The sequence below is a fragment of the Mustela nigripes genome, chromosome 7 (genome assembly GCF_022355385.1).
Source record: "Mustela nigripes isolate SB6536 chromosome 7, MUSNIG.SB6536, whole genome shotgun sequence".
NCBI classification, from domain to species: Eukaryota; Metazoa; Chordata; class Mammalia; order Carnivora; family Mustelidae; genus Mustela; species Mustela nigripes.
This window is the reverse complement of record NC_081563.1, coordinates 116,127,412-116,143,854: the sequence shown is the minus strand read 5'-3', so window position 1 is coordinate 116,143,854 and position 16,443 is coordinate 116,127,412. Positions and strand designations below refer to the sequence as shown.

The 16,443-nt window shown below is 44.7% G+C and overlaps 1 protein-coding gene across 1 annotated transcript in view; it reads right to left on the bottom strand.

Moving 5' to 3' along the window:
* Positions 1-13,157, bottom strand: part of CHMP4B (charged multivesicular body protein 4B) — a 50,846-nt gene extending 37,689 nt beyond the window's left edge. The window contains exon 1 of the mRNA XM_059406817.1: positions 12,871-13,157. Within this exon, the coding sequence (XP_059262800.1) occupies positions 12,871-13,060 (190 nt within the window). The 5' untranslated portion in view covers positions 13,061-13,157. The remainder of the gene's footprint in view (positions 1-12,870) is intronic.
* Between the last annotated feature and the right edge of the window lie 3,286 nt (positions 13,158-16,443).

Sequence of the window (16,443 nt, the reverse complement as noted above, 5' to 3'; positions counted from 1 at the left end):
CCAATAGTACCGAGGGCTCCCTTTTCTTCACATCCTTACCAACAATTGTTATTTATCTTTCTGATAAAAGCCATTATGATAGGTGTGAGGTAATATCTCACTGTGGTTTTTTTTTTTTTTTTTTAAGATTTTACTTACTTATTTTGGCAGAGAGAGACACAATGAAAGAGGGAACACAAGCAGGGAGAGTGGGAGAGGGAGAACCAGGCCTCCTGCTGAGCAGGGAGCCCGATGCAGGGCTCCATCTCAGGACCCTGGGATCAAGACCCGAGCCGAAGGCAGACACCTAACGACTAAGTCATCCAGGCGCCCCCTCACTGTGGTTTTGACCTGCATTTTCCTGATGATCAATGATGTTGAATCTTTTCATGTGCCTATTGCTACCTAGATATCTTCTTCTGAAAAATGTCTGTTCAGATCCTTTGCCCATATTTTAATCAGATAGTTTTTTTTTAATTGTTAATGAGTTGTATGAGTTCTTTATATATTTTGAATATTAACCCCTTAATAGATACATGATTTGTAAATATCTTCTCCCATTCAGTAGACTGCCTTTCCTTTTTGTTGACGGCTTCCTTCACTGTAAAGAAATATTTTCATCTTTTAAATTAAACTATAACCAAACAATATTAGTTTCATGTGTACAACATAGTGATGTAGTCTCATTTGTTTACTTTTGCTTTTGTTGTTTTTGCCTTTGGAGTCAGAAACAAAAAAACATCACTAAAACCAATCTCAAGAGCTAACCAATTGTTTGCCCTTCCAGGAGTTTTATGGTTTCAAATTGCATTCAAGTCCTTAATCCCATGAGTTATTTTTTTTTTAAGATTTTTTATTTATTTATTTGACAGACAGAGATCACAGGTAGGTAGAGAAGCAGGCAGAGAAAGAGGAGGAAGCCGGTTCCCCACTGAGCAGAGAGCCCAATGCGGGGCTCAATCCCAGGACCCTGGGATCATGACTTGAGCCGCAGGCAGAGGCTTTAACCCACTGAGCCACCTAAGCACCCCTATTTACTTATTTTAAAGGGAGTGGGAGCATGACCAGGAGAGAGAAGGGGGAGAGGGAGAGAATCTCAAGCAGACTCCTCACTGAGCACTGAGTGCAGAGCCCAATGTGCCACTCGACCTCCGGACCCTGAGATCATGACCTGAGCTGAAACCAAGAGTCACTCAACCAACTGAGCCACCCAGGTGCCCCTGGCTCCTTTCAGTTTATTGTACAAAGGAGTTACACTAGTCCAAGTTAAAAGCAGACCCCAAGTAATTACCTTATACAAGCTATGAGGTTTTTAAACTTGTGATAAGGCAAAGAAGGGAAATTCTACTTATTGCACAGAAATCCTCACTTAAGCCTCAGTGAGCCAGAAGCACTTAAAACTCATGAACCTTTAGCTGGTCATGTTTATCTAGTCCAATCTCTACGAGGAAGTAACTGGCATATATTCTTGCACTGGTCACCCTGTAGATGAATTACTTCTTCATATTCTGGATGTTCAACTATAGTACCACTGCAGGCAAATTTCTTCTTAAACACATTCACTAGTTTTTATTGTAACATCTGCAACCCCCTGGACAGGAATAAGGGTCTTCCTGCTATTTTTTGGTTCAATTTTTTTTTTTTTTTAAGATTTTATTTATGTATTTGAGAGAGAGAAAGAGCAGGAGCAAAGGGGAGGGAAAAGCAGACTTCCCGTTGAGCAGGAGCCCAATTTAGGGCTCAGTCCCAGGACCTGAGATCCAGACCTGAGCTAAAGGCAGACACCTAACCACCCAGGCGTCTCTCTGTAGAATTCTTATATATATAATCCTCAGTGCCAGCAGGAAGCAGAACATCACCCTTACCTGCATCAGCAAAAGAGTCACAAGAGTGGAGGTTCTGGAAAAGGGAAATTTGATATGATTCCTTTTCTTCAGTGGAAAAGGCCTGCAGGAGGAGGGGGGGAAAGCCCCAGTGGGGGTGGGGTAGAGCAGGATGGCTCAAAGGAGAGGTTGCTGAGTCCTCAGTGGTGGCTCAATGACGGGCTATTTTATTCTTTCTGATGCATCTGTAAGTGGGACTGCTTTCTTGTTTTCTCTTTCTGATAGTTCCTTATGAGTGAATAGAAATGCAACAGATTTTTGTATGCTAATTTTGTATCGCACAGCTTTACTAAATTCATTTACTAGTTCTGAGAGTTTTTTGGTGGGAGTCTTTGATGTTTTCTATATATAGTATCATGTCATCTGCAAATAGTGACAGTTTTACCTCTTCCTTTCCAATCTGGATTACTTCTAGCTACCTTCTTTTATTTATTTGCTTATTTTCATTATTAACATATAACATATTACTTGTTTCAGAGGTACAGGTCTGTGAGTCATCAGTCTTACCCCATACAAACCACTCACCACAACACGTGCCCTCCCCAATATCCACCAGCCAGTCACCCCATCCCCCCACTAGCAATCTTCTTTTAAAATGGACCATCTGAACATGGAGCCTGCTTGGGATTCTCTCTCCTCTCCTTCTGCTCCTACTCCACCCACCCCCAAACAAGTAAGATAAAATGGACCAACTGAAGTGAAATGCAAATGTTTACCTATGTAGCACTGCCATCAGAAAGATCTGGGATCTCAACATCAAGGTCCCTAAGCAGTGCAAAATATTCAAATCCATTTCAAAAGCCTTAGTTCCCTTTTCTCAAATATACTACTCTGTACTCAGCACAGCTAGATGAAACAAGTTCTTCTGCAGCTTCCGGTTGTAACTCTAGATGTGGTGTCATATACCAAAATGATGTCATATACCAAACATGAGTGACTATATCCAACCTCCACCCCACTCTACCTACGCCACTCCACCCTGGAGTTGCCTACTCCTTTAAGGACTAACACAAAAGATCACACTGTCATCTCAACCCAAACTGGAGAACTGCTCCCTTCTTCCAATCTCCAGCTCACTCTATTCAGGGTGCTCCTGTGGGTGGCACTTACAGCCAATTTTGCACTTTAATTATTCCTGTCCTAGGTTTATCCACCCTACCAAGAGTATCGGCCTTCTGAGAGCAGGATCATTTGACGGGCCCTACACTTGGAATAGGAAACACTGGATGAAAGTCTGAACTTCTACTTTGGGACTTGCAGAATCTCTAGCTCCGAGCAAACTCAACTGCCCTGACTGTTCAATGGGAAGAAACTTTCCTCAGCAGGCTGTGCCAAGTCCCAGGCCTAACACCCTGAGAAACACAGTGCTGGATTCACTATCACCCCAAATCCAGAGAAATGTCATTTTATGGAACTGAACAGGGCCAGTTGATGATGGAATTCTCTGCCCTGATCCTCTGCCATCATTTATACGTCATCATCCTATATAACTCTCCTTCAGAAGGTCTCAGACCTGTTGAACTGTAGGATCCACTGGGCCAGGCTGTGTCTTTTTCACTGCCTGAAAATCCACATGGCATCTCAGATGGCTCCTAACACAGAACAGGCTCTCAGAGAACATCTGTCCCTCCTGATACAGAAAACTGGTGGATCAGAACACTGCCAATGCCATATAAACAGAACAGGAAAAAGTCAGAAAGCCACTGAACCAAGAAATCAGAACGCTCTGAAAAATCATTTAGGATTTAAAAAAAAAAAAAAAAAAGACTTCAAAAAAATTCATTTCCTAGCCACGCCAGGCCCCAGATGGAATTAATCCCTCTTCTTCCAGCACTCCACACAAGCCTCACTGGGTAGAAATTCTTTCTTTACCGACTGGTCCCCCAACTAGGCAACGGTGCTTACTAAGGATGGGAATTGCCCCTAACTTACCACCAGGGTTGCGCCAGTGCCTAACGATCAATGGGTCCTCATGACTGACAGCTTGACTGAATACGTGTCAATTACCCAGATGACTGACTTCTTTCATGAAGAAGGCCATTACCCCATCAGCAGGACAAGTGCTTCACATTTTTCAAAGGAAGGGGAGGCAGATTCTACTGAACCACTGTGCTTACTGGGTTTGGAACTAGCTGAAGGTATCTGAAAACAGATTGAGCTGGATAAGAGTTCAATCTCTGAGCAGCCAAAGAAGTGAGCAAACTGACCAAGGAGACAGCATCCCTGAGTGTCTCCTTGTGAGGAATGAATACTGACTGGCACGGGCATATGAAAATGCCCACTATTCTCATTTAATCTCCACAGTAACTACAAAAAGGTGTCTCTCAAACTTTCATGTACAAACTACCTAAGGATCTCATAAATATGCAGGTTCTGTTTCTGTAGGGCTGGTAGGACCTGATCATCTGTATTTCTAACACTTTCTCAAATGTTTCCATAGACTGCACTTTGAGTAGCAAAGTTGTCAAGAAAATACTATGTACTGTTTTTGCAGCTAAAGAAGCTGCTGCTCAGAGATAGGGGAGACTTGCTGCAGATCACAAAGCTGGCAAGCAGCAGAGAGGAATAAGAGTGCAGGTCTTCTGACCCTAAGCCCATCACCATTTCCAATATACCATACCATTAACCTTTTGACCTACACAGCTATGACCACAAAGGTGTATAGTTTTCCTGCATTCCTCAAACAAGCCCTCCAGCCAGCTCTGTCCTGTATGGAAGAGGGAGGAGGTAGCTCTAGAAATATCAGCTGTGGGACAATCAAGCCAGCCAGGTCCTTTTGTTAAGAACTTAAATCACTCAATCCTTCAACTAAGGCTTCTGAAGGGCCAAACTTTACTAGTTACCAGATGCTCATTCCTTTATTAATGAAGGGCCGGTGGAAAGCAAAATATGCTTAAAAACCAAAGAGACAATTAAAAAAACCCACCAACAGTCTCAGTGATATGGGAATTATCAGGGCCATTCAGTACATAGAACCAAATTAATTCCTAGACAAATGACTAGCCTGCATTTTCTGGGCTATGCTGCTCAGACCTTGGCTGGAATATTCAGAGATTCAGCTCTGCCCACTCCACAACTTACAGGCATCCCTGATAAAAAGGAGCGCATTCAAGGGAGGGTAACACGGAAAGAACAGAAATGACTGGCAACAAACCGTCAGGAACAGAGAGCTGTCCTAGAGAAATGCAGGCTTGAAACATTAAGCACCATCTTCCCTGATGTCTTGTTGGAGGAGGATTAGACCTGATCTCTTTGGCCCTGAAAGACAGCATTAGCAGTTAGCTTTCCCGATGGAAGAAACACCATTCACAATCCTCTCCTGTCAGAGCCAGGATCTGCACCCAAGCCTTCCAATTCCAGGTCCCACACTCTTTCCACTAGCCCAAACTGCTTACTACCACCTCAAGCTGTTGGAAGTAGGCACTACAGGAAGAAAGATCTCCATTCCAAAGAAAAGAGGTGATTTTAGAGTCAGAGCCTCCCAAAGACAGACAATGCTGTAGTATGGGAGGATAGAGCACCTAATACAAAGCCTGTCAGCAAAGAGGTTCAATCAGAGGTTAATCGCTTGGCAGGAATACTGCAGAGGGAATCTGGGCACTGGATGGGTGGCTGGGTGAAATGAACCTGCCAACCCTCAGAGATGAATTAATCTATTCTTGCTGTATTTTCCTCTAATACTTCATTTGTACCTTTACCATGGTTTGCCTTTTATTAGTTACTTGTACATGTATGAGTCTTCCCCACTGAACTGGGAGCCCCGGGAGGAAGAAAACAGTGTCTCATCTGTCTTTATATCCCCTATTGTGCCTAAGACTATACCTGGGAAATCAGGGACACATTTACATCTCTCCTATGCTCCAAGCACTCTGCTGGGCACCTTACATCTATCAACTTACAAGAACCCTAAGAAGTATTATTTTTCCCTTTTTATAGATGGGGACACTAAGACTCAGAGAGGTTGAGTAACTGCCGAGGTACTGGCAGTGAGTAGTTGAGTCAGCATTCAAACCCAGAAATCTTTTGCCTAAATCACACTGCTCTCCTCCTAGAATGAACTCAAGAAACATTCGATGGCTTGAGCCAAACTCCTTAAATATCCAACCAGGTCTGTTTTTATTTCCTGTTGCTAAGTTCAAATTTTCCTTCTAAATATAATCATCTATCCTCAAAATGACCAATCTAAAGTTGTGGTTGTTTTTGAATATCCTCTCTCATTCTTTTAAAGAAAATGGCACAGCACAAAACAATTCTGGGTAAGAAAACCAAGTTTTCATAAACCTTTCCTATCCAAAGGAATTCCTCAAGACCCCCATAGCTTCTCTTCTCCCAGTTGGCCCTGGCTCCACCTCAGGATTCGAGACCACCGAAAACGAATCAGGTCCTGGTTTTCTGCCTCAGGGATACAGGGCTCGCACAGAGATGCAGGGCTCGCACACATCTTCACAGGCTGTTTTCCAAGACCTTGCTCTTTGCACACAAACCCAAACAGGGACAACACTAAATTTCCCTGAGCAAAATAATCCAGGCTCAAAGGTCCTCACATTTAGCTCAACTTCCAAACAAAATCTATCTTGAATTTCAAACCACATTATAAACCTACTGGCAGGCACTTAAAAATATTTAATCTCCCTGCCAAATGGGGCAAAAAAGATTTTGCCGTTTGAATCAAAGGCACCAGCATGTTTGGACAGACAACACATGAGGCCTCCCTGACACTCCATCTGTCTTAAAAAGTAAACCAAACCCAATCTGGCCAACCATTTCTTTAAATAAGAAACTTAAGCATCACCAAGGGAAATTCCCACTGTTCAGTTCCCTGGGTGGGTTTTGGGTTTTCTGTCCCAGAGCCTCTGGAAGAGGAGATCCTGCTGACACATGCACCATTAAGATGCTATACTTTTCTTTCAAGATTTTACTTATTTGAGAGAGAGAGAGAGAGCCCGGTGGGCACCCATTTGAGCATGAGCAGGGAGAGGGGCAGACTCCCCGCTGAGCAGGGAGCCTGATGCAATGAGGGCTCAATCCCAGGATCCCAGGATCATGACCTGAGCCCAAAGCTAATGCCGAATCAACTGAGCCACCCAGATGCCCCAAGACGCTGTACTTTTCAACCTGATACCTTGAGTCTAGAGAACCAAAAGGCCACACTCACTATAAATGTTAACTTATTAAATTAAGGTGTCTTCCCATCTGCTAACATTTCAAAGCAATTTCATTAAACATGAGAGAGCCACCCAGGCTCCAGCAATGAACAGGACTTAACAAAGATGTATTCCTGTGAGCACACAGCCTCTTTGCATCCATGAGACATTTTCCACTGAACCTAAATTAACCTGCAAATGAACTGATTTGCATCCATTAATCCAAGAGAAATTTATCAGTACGGGGTGTTTGCGATACCCAGTCTCATACCCATTTCCCAATCTCATACTGTTCTCTTGTTAAACTAAAATATAACCCCTTCTCCAAACTGTTTTCATCTTTATCAAAACAGGAAAAAAGGGAAATCTGAATCACTTAGGGTAGATATTTCATAAATCCTTACAACACCTCTCTCTCTTTTTTTAAGATTTTATTTATTTATTTGACAGTGAGAGACACAGAGAGAAAGGGAACGCAAACAGGGGGATTGGGAGAGGAAGAAGCAGGCTTTCCGCAGGAGCATGGAGCCAGATGTGGGGCTCAACCCCAGGTCCCTGGGCTCACGACCTGAGCCAAAGGCAGATGCTTAACAACTGAGCCACCCAGGCACCCCAAGTTGTTACAACACCTTAAGAAGAAAAAAACTTTGATATTTGACCATCTTTCTTGGGAGAAAACTAACAGGTCTCTGTAGAAAAGTATCAAAAAAGACCTAAGTTTGAGTGATTTTTCTCAGTTCACCTAGACTGGTTTTCATCCAGTTCTCAGTGAAAGAACTTTTCCATTTTGACAATCAAACCAAAGAAATCTGAGCAGGAATAACTTTATCAGAAAAGGAAAGTATACTTTCATATCCACAGTGTGTCACACTCTTTCATATATTCTCACTGTAGTAATGTGAGACAAATAATATTTCTACTTTATAGAAAAGGAAAGGGTTGATATTTAAGTCCTTGAACGGCAGGGACCACCATGTTTGGTTTCTCTTTATTTCCAGCACTGAGCATGGGGCCTAGCACACAGTTCAAGAGTCTGCTACATGCTTAAGAATGAATATATGACTAAAGGAAAGGAAAAGGAATTTAGAAAAAATATGCAATCCAAATTTTGATCCAGGACCCTAATTAAAACCACTTCCAAGGGGCGCCTGGATGGCTCAGTGGGTTAAGCTGCAGCCTTCGGCTCAGGTCATGATCTCAGGGTCCTGGGATCGAGTCCCGCATCGGGCTCTCTGCTCAGCAGGGAGCCTGCTTCCCCCTCTCTCTCTGCCTGCCTCTCCATCTACTTGTGATTTCTCTCTGTCAAATAAATAAATAAAATCTTAAAAAAATAAAAAAATAAAACCACTTCCAAGAACACACTTGCATACTGCAAATAATCTACTTGAGCTTCAGAGATTTGTTTGAAAGGACACTTTATCATCTTTCCGATGTATACACCACAAGGGCATGGCGTGGCAGGGCAAGGGGCAGGGCGTGTTCCTATCTCATCTCTTTCCCCCCTACTCAGCACCACACCTTGCACAAGTAGGTGTTTAATGGCTGGGTGATGACAAAGGTAATAATTGATGCCTTCGGCCATCACGGGAGGACACAGAACACAAGATGCCCATAGCCACCAGAAGAACTGGTCTCTGAGCCAAGGTACATCCTCTCTTGGACCTCATTTTTTTTCTCTGTACAATGGGAATAACAAAATACACTCAGAAGATGGTTTCATGCGTTTAATAAATACTTACCAAACCTTAACCATATGTCAGTCACTATGCTAGGGGACACAGTGGTGAACATAACCATCACATCCTACCTGGAGGAGCTCATAGTTTCAATGGGTGCTGGGAGACTCGTGAAAAAAGTTTTACAAATCTCAAAGGTCTACTACCCAATTACAAAGTCCTGCTCCTCCTCTGTGTTTCTCAACTTGGTTAATGCCATCACCATCCACTCAGCTGTCCAACTTGGGAACTGTCCTCAACTCCTCCCTCCTTCATTCTACCCTCAATTTCCCATAAATCTTCTTTTGGTTTCTTTTGATTCCTTCAGAAAAGTTTCTTTTGATTCTCCTTCAGAGAAGTATGACACGTATTAACTTCTCATCTAGTTTTCCATGCTTCTACTCTAGGCCTTTTGTTCGCACCTGAATGATTACAAGTCTCCTTATAATAATGATAGTGGCAAGCATTTATTGATCACTTACCATATGGCAGGCACTGTGCTAAGAGCTCCCCATACATAACACAATTTAACCCGATAAGGTAGATACTAACTAGTACCCCTATTCATGGAGGAGGAATATGAGGTGCAGTAACCAGCTCAAGGCACCAGCTAGTAAGTGATAAATCTATGGCTCAAATCATGTCTACGAGATTCTATCCTTACGTCTTAATGGAGTCCTGCCTCAAGCCCCTTCCTGACTGGTCTATACTCCTTACTTTTATGCTGTTGCTGGTGTGCTCTTTGGGGAAATCCAAGCTGATCTGTCTCTTCTACTTCAGGACAGCCAGTGGCTCCTCAGCATCTCCAGGCTGAGGCCTGAGGCTACTGCTCACTCTGCAATACTATTTCTCTGCTGTCTCACCCCACGAACACTCTCACTGCTCCCCAAACTTTTTGCTGACCCCTCTCACACCTCCCTCCTCTGTAAAGCCTCCTTTGCCCTTTCCCTTCCAGACAGGAACCCCCTCCTATGCAACCCCAGACCCATGTACACATATTTCAGCACTAACTGGTATGTTCCCCTCCCCCCCTCCTTCTACTTCTTTTCCTCCTCCTCCTCCTCCTCTCTCTCTCTCTCTCTCTTTCACACACATACACACAAAAACTACAACAAAAACACACCCACTACCAATCCTGAGTTCCTGGAAGGCGCAGTGTATTTTCATCTGATTCTCCAGATCCTGCCACAATAGCGAGTCAATAAGTGACTAAATGAATGGTATGTGGTGGTGTTTATGCCTCAAACCTTTATCCCAATAAGCAGACAAGAACTTTCCCCCAGAAGATGCTAAAAAGAAGGGCAAGATGCTCCTGTCCTCTCAGGCAAATTCAGGAAGATGGGCTGCTTTCAGCAAAACTATTACAACTAAGATTGCTCATCCACCGTTTGCTGGTACCCTCTCTCCAAACCTCTTGAAAGCAAATCCAATCACCTCTAAAACTGCAAAAACTAAACCAGCTCCAGACCAAAAGTCCTCAGAAGAACTGCCCTCTCAGATGGCAGATGAGGTAAAGGGATACCCGGCTCCCCTAATACCCTGCAATGGGCAAAGCATTCCAAAATGCAGACTGATAAAAAAAAAAAAAAAAAAAAAAAAACAATGACTCTAATGAACAATAAAGGATCCTGACGAGGGAGAGTCATCCAAGAAAAAAAGCTAGAGGCGCAAAATCTAAAACCTACCCTCTATATCTCCAGGGCTATCTATAACTGGAGTCTAGGCCACAAATGGATAACTGCAACCACCTCATGTCTCCTTGCTCCCACTCTCATCCCACACCTGTCTACTTTCCAAAGAGCAGCCAGATGGTGTTTTTAAAACCCTACCAATGCGAAGGATACACTCCTGGGTAACACCCTCCAACATCTTTCTATCCACTTGAAATAAAATCCAAACTCTACCAGGAAGTCCAAGGTCCACTCCCCACCCTATTTCATACCATTTTCCCTTCAGATTGCTACATTCCAGATATAGAGGTCTTCTGTTTCTTAAAACAGGCCAACCTCCAGGCCTTTTCCTATGCATGGAAGGCTCCTCCTCTAGCTTTTTATGGAGCTGGTTCCTTCTGAAGGCTCAGTTCAAACTTGACTTTTTTTTTTTTTTAAAGATTTTATTTATTCATTTGTCAGAGAGCGAGCGAGAGAGCGAGCACAGGCAGAGTGGCAGGCAGAGCCAGAGGGAGAGGCAGGCTCCCTGTGGAGCAAGGAGCCCGATGTGGGACTCGATCCCAGGACGCCGGGATCATGACCTGAGCCGAAGGCAGCTGCTTAACCAACTGAGCCACCCAGGCGTCCCAACTTTTTTTTTTTTTTTAAAGATTTTATTTATTTATCCGACAGACAGAGATCACAAGTAGGCAGAGAGGCAGGCAGAGAGAGAGAGGGAAGCAGGCTCCCCGCTGAGGAGAGAGCCTGATGTGGGCTCGATCCCAGGACCCTGGGATCACAAACGACCTGAGCCAAAGGCAGAGGCTTCAACCCACTAAGCCACCCAGGCACCCCTCAAACTTGACTTTTAAAAGAGGCCTTTTCTGGGGTGCCTGGGTGGCTCAGTGGGCTAAGCCTCTGCCTTCGGCTCAGGTCATAGTCTCAGGATCCTGGGATCAAGCCCCAAGTTGGGCTCTCTGCTAGGCAGGAGCTTGCTTCCCCCTCTCTCTCTGCCTGACTCTATGCCTACTTGTGATCTCTCTCTCTGTCAAATAAATAAATAAAATCTTCCCCCCAAAAAGAGGCCTTTCCTGACCACTCTATATAAAGGGACACCCCTTTGCCCCCATCACATCATCTTCTTAGGCACTCATCACCACTAGACAATATTTTCTTCATTTACTTTCCTGTTTCTATCTTCTCTCTCATAAGGGTGGAAGCTACACTTTGTTCATCCTGTCAATATGCAGCAAGCACTCAAAAAAAATTTTCCAGAGTATTTGTTGACTATCAGCAAAAAAGCATCCTCAGGATGGGCTATGAAGAAGACATCTACTTAGCCTCTGCTAGGTCCTGGGCACTGTAAATGCATGATCTTCCTTTTAAAGAGGTAAAATAGCCAGCTCAAGGTCACGTGGCTAATGACTAGCTGTCTTCTAAATTAAATGCTTAGGTTTGTGCAGTTCCTCAACCCCTCTCACCTTTGCCTCCCTCGGTGGGGGCAGGCACTGTCACTCTACGGTTCCCTCTCATACTGCCATAACACCAAGAAGATCAAGTACTTCTAAACTGCTCTACAGTTATTAAAGCATTGTCACATTCACCTTAAGAAGTCTACAAAGCATGTAGAAAGCCATACAGCAACAGGAAGTATATTAAGCATGCCCCAAGGTTCACTATTCCCACCCTGACCCCCCAGGAGTGGGGGCTGGGAAGGAGTCACTGACAATGGAGGAATGGAGTCCCTATTTCTGGTTCAGAAGGAGTGGAAGCCGTGAGTCACCCGTGAAGGCTTATGCTACCAGAAACTCTTGATAAGACCTGGCTATGAGGCAACAAGCAGTGAATCACGGATCTGGAAGGCACTGGCTGACGGACGAGGGGAAAAGAAGGCCTCAAAGGGCTACCAACTTGTTCAAGTTCGCTCAGCAGGAAAGCAGACGGAACCAGGGTTCTCCTCTCCCCCAGTCCTCTTTTCTCTCCCATCAAGGAGGCTTTCCAAGGAGAATTCTGAGTCAGGGGGATGGGGAGAGGGCAGGGGCAGCTCATGGACTCCACAGAGGGGTCAGGAGAAGGCAGGGGTAGGACAAGGAAGGACACATGAGTTAGGATGGGGGACAGAAATGAGCCAATGAGAAAAAGACGGCAGTTTCCCGAAGGTGGGTGAGGGCAGGCCTGAGAGGAGAAGGCGGAAGAAGACGGATTACAGGGAGAACCGAGGGAAGTGCAGTGAAACCAGGGTCTGAAGGGGCCTGGCAGGGAGGGGAGAGCTTGAGGGGCAAAGGCAGGAATGAGAGTCTGATGGTGGAGGAGATCAAGGCCCCAAGAGACACTCAAGGGAGCCAGACGGGAGGTGTCCGGAAAGGCCTAGAGGGGAGTGGGACCGGGGAGAGTTCTAGGGTCGGGGCAGACCCTGGGGCGTGTCTGATGAAGGTGGAGTCCGGGCCCGGGGAGCCTTAGGGGAGCCTGAGGAGAGTCCGAGGGGACCGGGCCGACTCACCGCGCTTGTTTTTGGTGCCGTGCTTCTTGGCGGCGGTCAGCTCCTGCTCGATCTTAGTTTCCAGAAATTCCTGCTTCTTACTTAGCATCTCCTCCGTGTCCCGCAGCCGCTGGATGGCATCCTGAGGGGTCGGACCGCCCTTGCCGGCCTTACCCCCTCCTGCCCCGAACAGTTTTCCGAACACCGACATGGTGGCTGCTCGCCGCGCCGGCCTGCGCCGCCCGCTCCGGCTCGGCTCGGCTCCAGCGCCCGCTCCCGACCCGCCGCTCCCTGCCGCCGCAGGCCTCTCCGCCGCCTCCGCCCCGCAGCTGGGCCCAGCCGCGCCACCTCCCACAGGCCCCCACGCCCGGCCGGGCCGGCGTCAGAGCAAGACGCCTCTGACTACAACTCCCAATGGGCAACGCGCCGGCCGTGCCTCAAATCTAAAGGAAGGAGCCGCATTGCACGCCGGGAGTCTATAGTCTTCCGGCTTGAGGCGCTCGTCGGCGCGCCTTTTTGGCCTAGCTAGAGTCAAAGGGCGAGGTGGCATGCTGGGAAATGTAGTCTCCTTGGAACCCGTTCTGTGGAAGTAGGACAGAGTAACAACAGTATTCTTAAAAACATTAACAAGCGTCATGTACATTCTGTGATCCAGGTACTATACAAAGTGCTTTACATGCATTATCCCGTTTAATTCTCACAAGCCTATGAATCTATAAGCCTATCATACTGTTCCTATTTTGTAGTGAGTAACCAAGACTCAAAGTGACTCAAACCAAGACTCAAACTGAGTGACTGGCTAGCTTAATTGACTAGCCCTGTCTTTGCCTATTTTGTACCCTCTACCTAGAAGGCCTTTCTACTCTTTATTCGGCTTACAGGTTCTTCAAAACCTAGTAGAAGCTAACAGCCTTGGCACTGGAGTTAGACTGCAAGGGTTACACTTACTTGGCCAAGTTAATTCCCCTACTCTGTGTGCCTCCCTAGAGATGATAATAACAAGATCACCTCCAAGCATATGTGAGACAGGTAATGTAAAGTGCTTATTGAGCATGGCCTAGCACTGTTGGTGCTCAAAAATTAATTCCATTTTCTTGGTCATCATTATACACATTAGTAATTAAACCAGGAGGAGACCCAAAACTTCCAAAGTGGTAGAAGCATTAAAGATTTTTTTTTTTTTGCCCCTGAATTTTACAGACCACTGTAGTTGTGGGGCCACAATTTATTGTTTTTCCTTGTCCTTTGCTGTCAAGAATCATTCCTCCATCCATTAACAGTGAGGCAGCATCTAATAGCCAATACTTGGCTCAAGCCCATCATTTTAATTTGCTGCTTCCAGTTTTTTATTTGGAAGCCTTGTTACTTGTCACTTAGACTTGTATGAAAGCAAAGAGTAAACCAGTTCTGAGGGAGGGTGCGAAGTTCTCTCCAATGAAGAAAATCATAGCTTCTCAAAGTCCTTTTTTATTCCTTCCTGGACCTTCCAAATATGTGAAGTTGCTTAGGAGCAGTTTCAAACAAATGAGAGCTTGACTGAATTTTTTTTAAAAGATTTTATTTATTTATTTGACAGACAGAGATCACAAGTAGGCAGAGAGGCAGGCAGAGAGAGAGGAAGGGAAGCAGGCTCCTTGCTGAGCAGAGAGCCCGATGTGGGGCTCGATCCCAAGACCCTGGGAGCATGACCTGAGCCGAAGGCAGAGGCTTTAACCCACTGAGCCACCCAGGCGCCCCTTGACTGAATTTTTTTTTTAATTCCGTCACATACAAGTCTTCTCTCCTTCTCAGACTATGATCTACATGTAGATAAAAACGTGCCTCAGATGTTGTTGTTCTTATTGTAATCAACAACAATCCCAGCCTGCGTATACAAGGAACCATTCCCAGAGGATGGGAGAGTTTATTTCACCCAGCTTTCCAGGTTGGAAGAAATTTTTCAAATGTGAGAGACATGCCAGAACTGTCAAGATCCACAGCATCATAAAATGTGAAACACAAGTCACACGTATGCTTGTTTTGTCATTGAGGTATTGCAATGTTCTTATAAAAATTAAAAATATAAATAAGGAGGCTTCAATCAAGCCACCTCCTGGGTACAGCAACTCCTCCACATCTAAGCAATCCACCCCCTCCCCTCTTACTTAAGTCATGCTATAATCAGACATACAGGTAGAAAAGACTTGCTGGGTTTGAGCCATGACTCAAAGAATATATGAACAGGAGACACTAGAGGCCTTACCATCACCCGTCTTATATTGCTGTGGCATCAACTGAGGATGACAGCAGGACCCCTCATGTCATAACATTGCGAGCTGAGAAAAAGATCCTAGGGATATGATAACAGAACATTTAGATTTAAACTTGAATACCAACCCCAGTTCATTTGTATAGGCTACTCAGAATCCTGGATTAAGAAGAATTTTAAGGCTGCATCAGGACTCCCTGAAAGAACGTGCTGAGATCTGGGGCACCTGGGTGGCTCAGTGGGTTAAGCCGCTGCCTTCGGCTCAGGTCATGATCTCAGGGTCCTGGGATCGAGTCCTGCATCGGGCTCCCTGCTCGGCAGGGAGCCTGTTTCCCTCTCTTTCTCTGCCTGCCTCTCTGTCTACTGTGATCTCTCTCTCTCTCTCTCTGTCAAATAAATAAATAAATAAATAAGAACGTGCTGAGATCTATTTGTGATGTCTGTCTGGAGTGTGGGATATGAAGTGGTGATAAAAGGGCAAGATGGTTGTGATCCTGGAGAATTCAACTGCTTTGGTAGAAATTCATATAGTGGGCTGATTCCATGCAGGAGAGCCCTGAGTTTCCCTGGACATCATTTTTCTGGTCTCCTGGGCAAATACACAGCCTTTTCAAGTCATGACTGACTAGCATTAAAAATTGTGTGAAAGGAATGACCTATCATTACATGCAACAACTTGGAAGATTTGCAGATATTATGCTGAGTGAAAAAAATCAAACACAAGCCTGTATAATGCCATTTATATAGAGTTCGACAACAGGCAAAACTAATCTACGGTTATAAGTGTTAGAATAGTGGTTATCAGGGTACCTGGCTGGCTCAGTCTGAAAAACATGTGACTCTTAATCTCAGGGTTGTGAGTTCAAGCCCCACATTGGGTATAGAGATGACTTCAACAAATAAACATTTAAAAAAAAAAATAGTGGTGATCTTCAGGGGTGGTACAGACCAAGCAGAATGATTTTTATGGGATGCTGGACATGTTCTATATCAAGATCTAGTGGTATTCATGTGGATGTGTACAAATTTACCTGTCTTCATAATTAAGATCACTGCCCTTTACATACTTTATGTACTTTGCTAAATAAATGTTACGTTGCAATTTTTAAAACTTCTCTGGTAAAAACAGCAACAAAAGCATACAGTTTTTATTTGTTTGCAAAGTACTTTTGCATACAAAATCTCATCTCCAACCATCAAAGCCCTAAGAAATAAGCATTACTATACCATCTTCATCTTACTGTTGAAGAAACTGAGGTCCAGACAATAGAAATTGCCCGATTGCATGGTTGAAGACACTCAACCATATATTTATTTGTAAGCTTCCTCAAAAATGTCATCAAGAA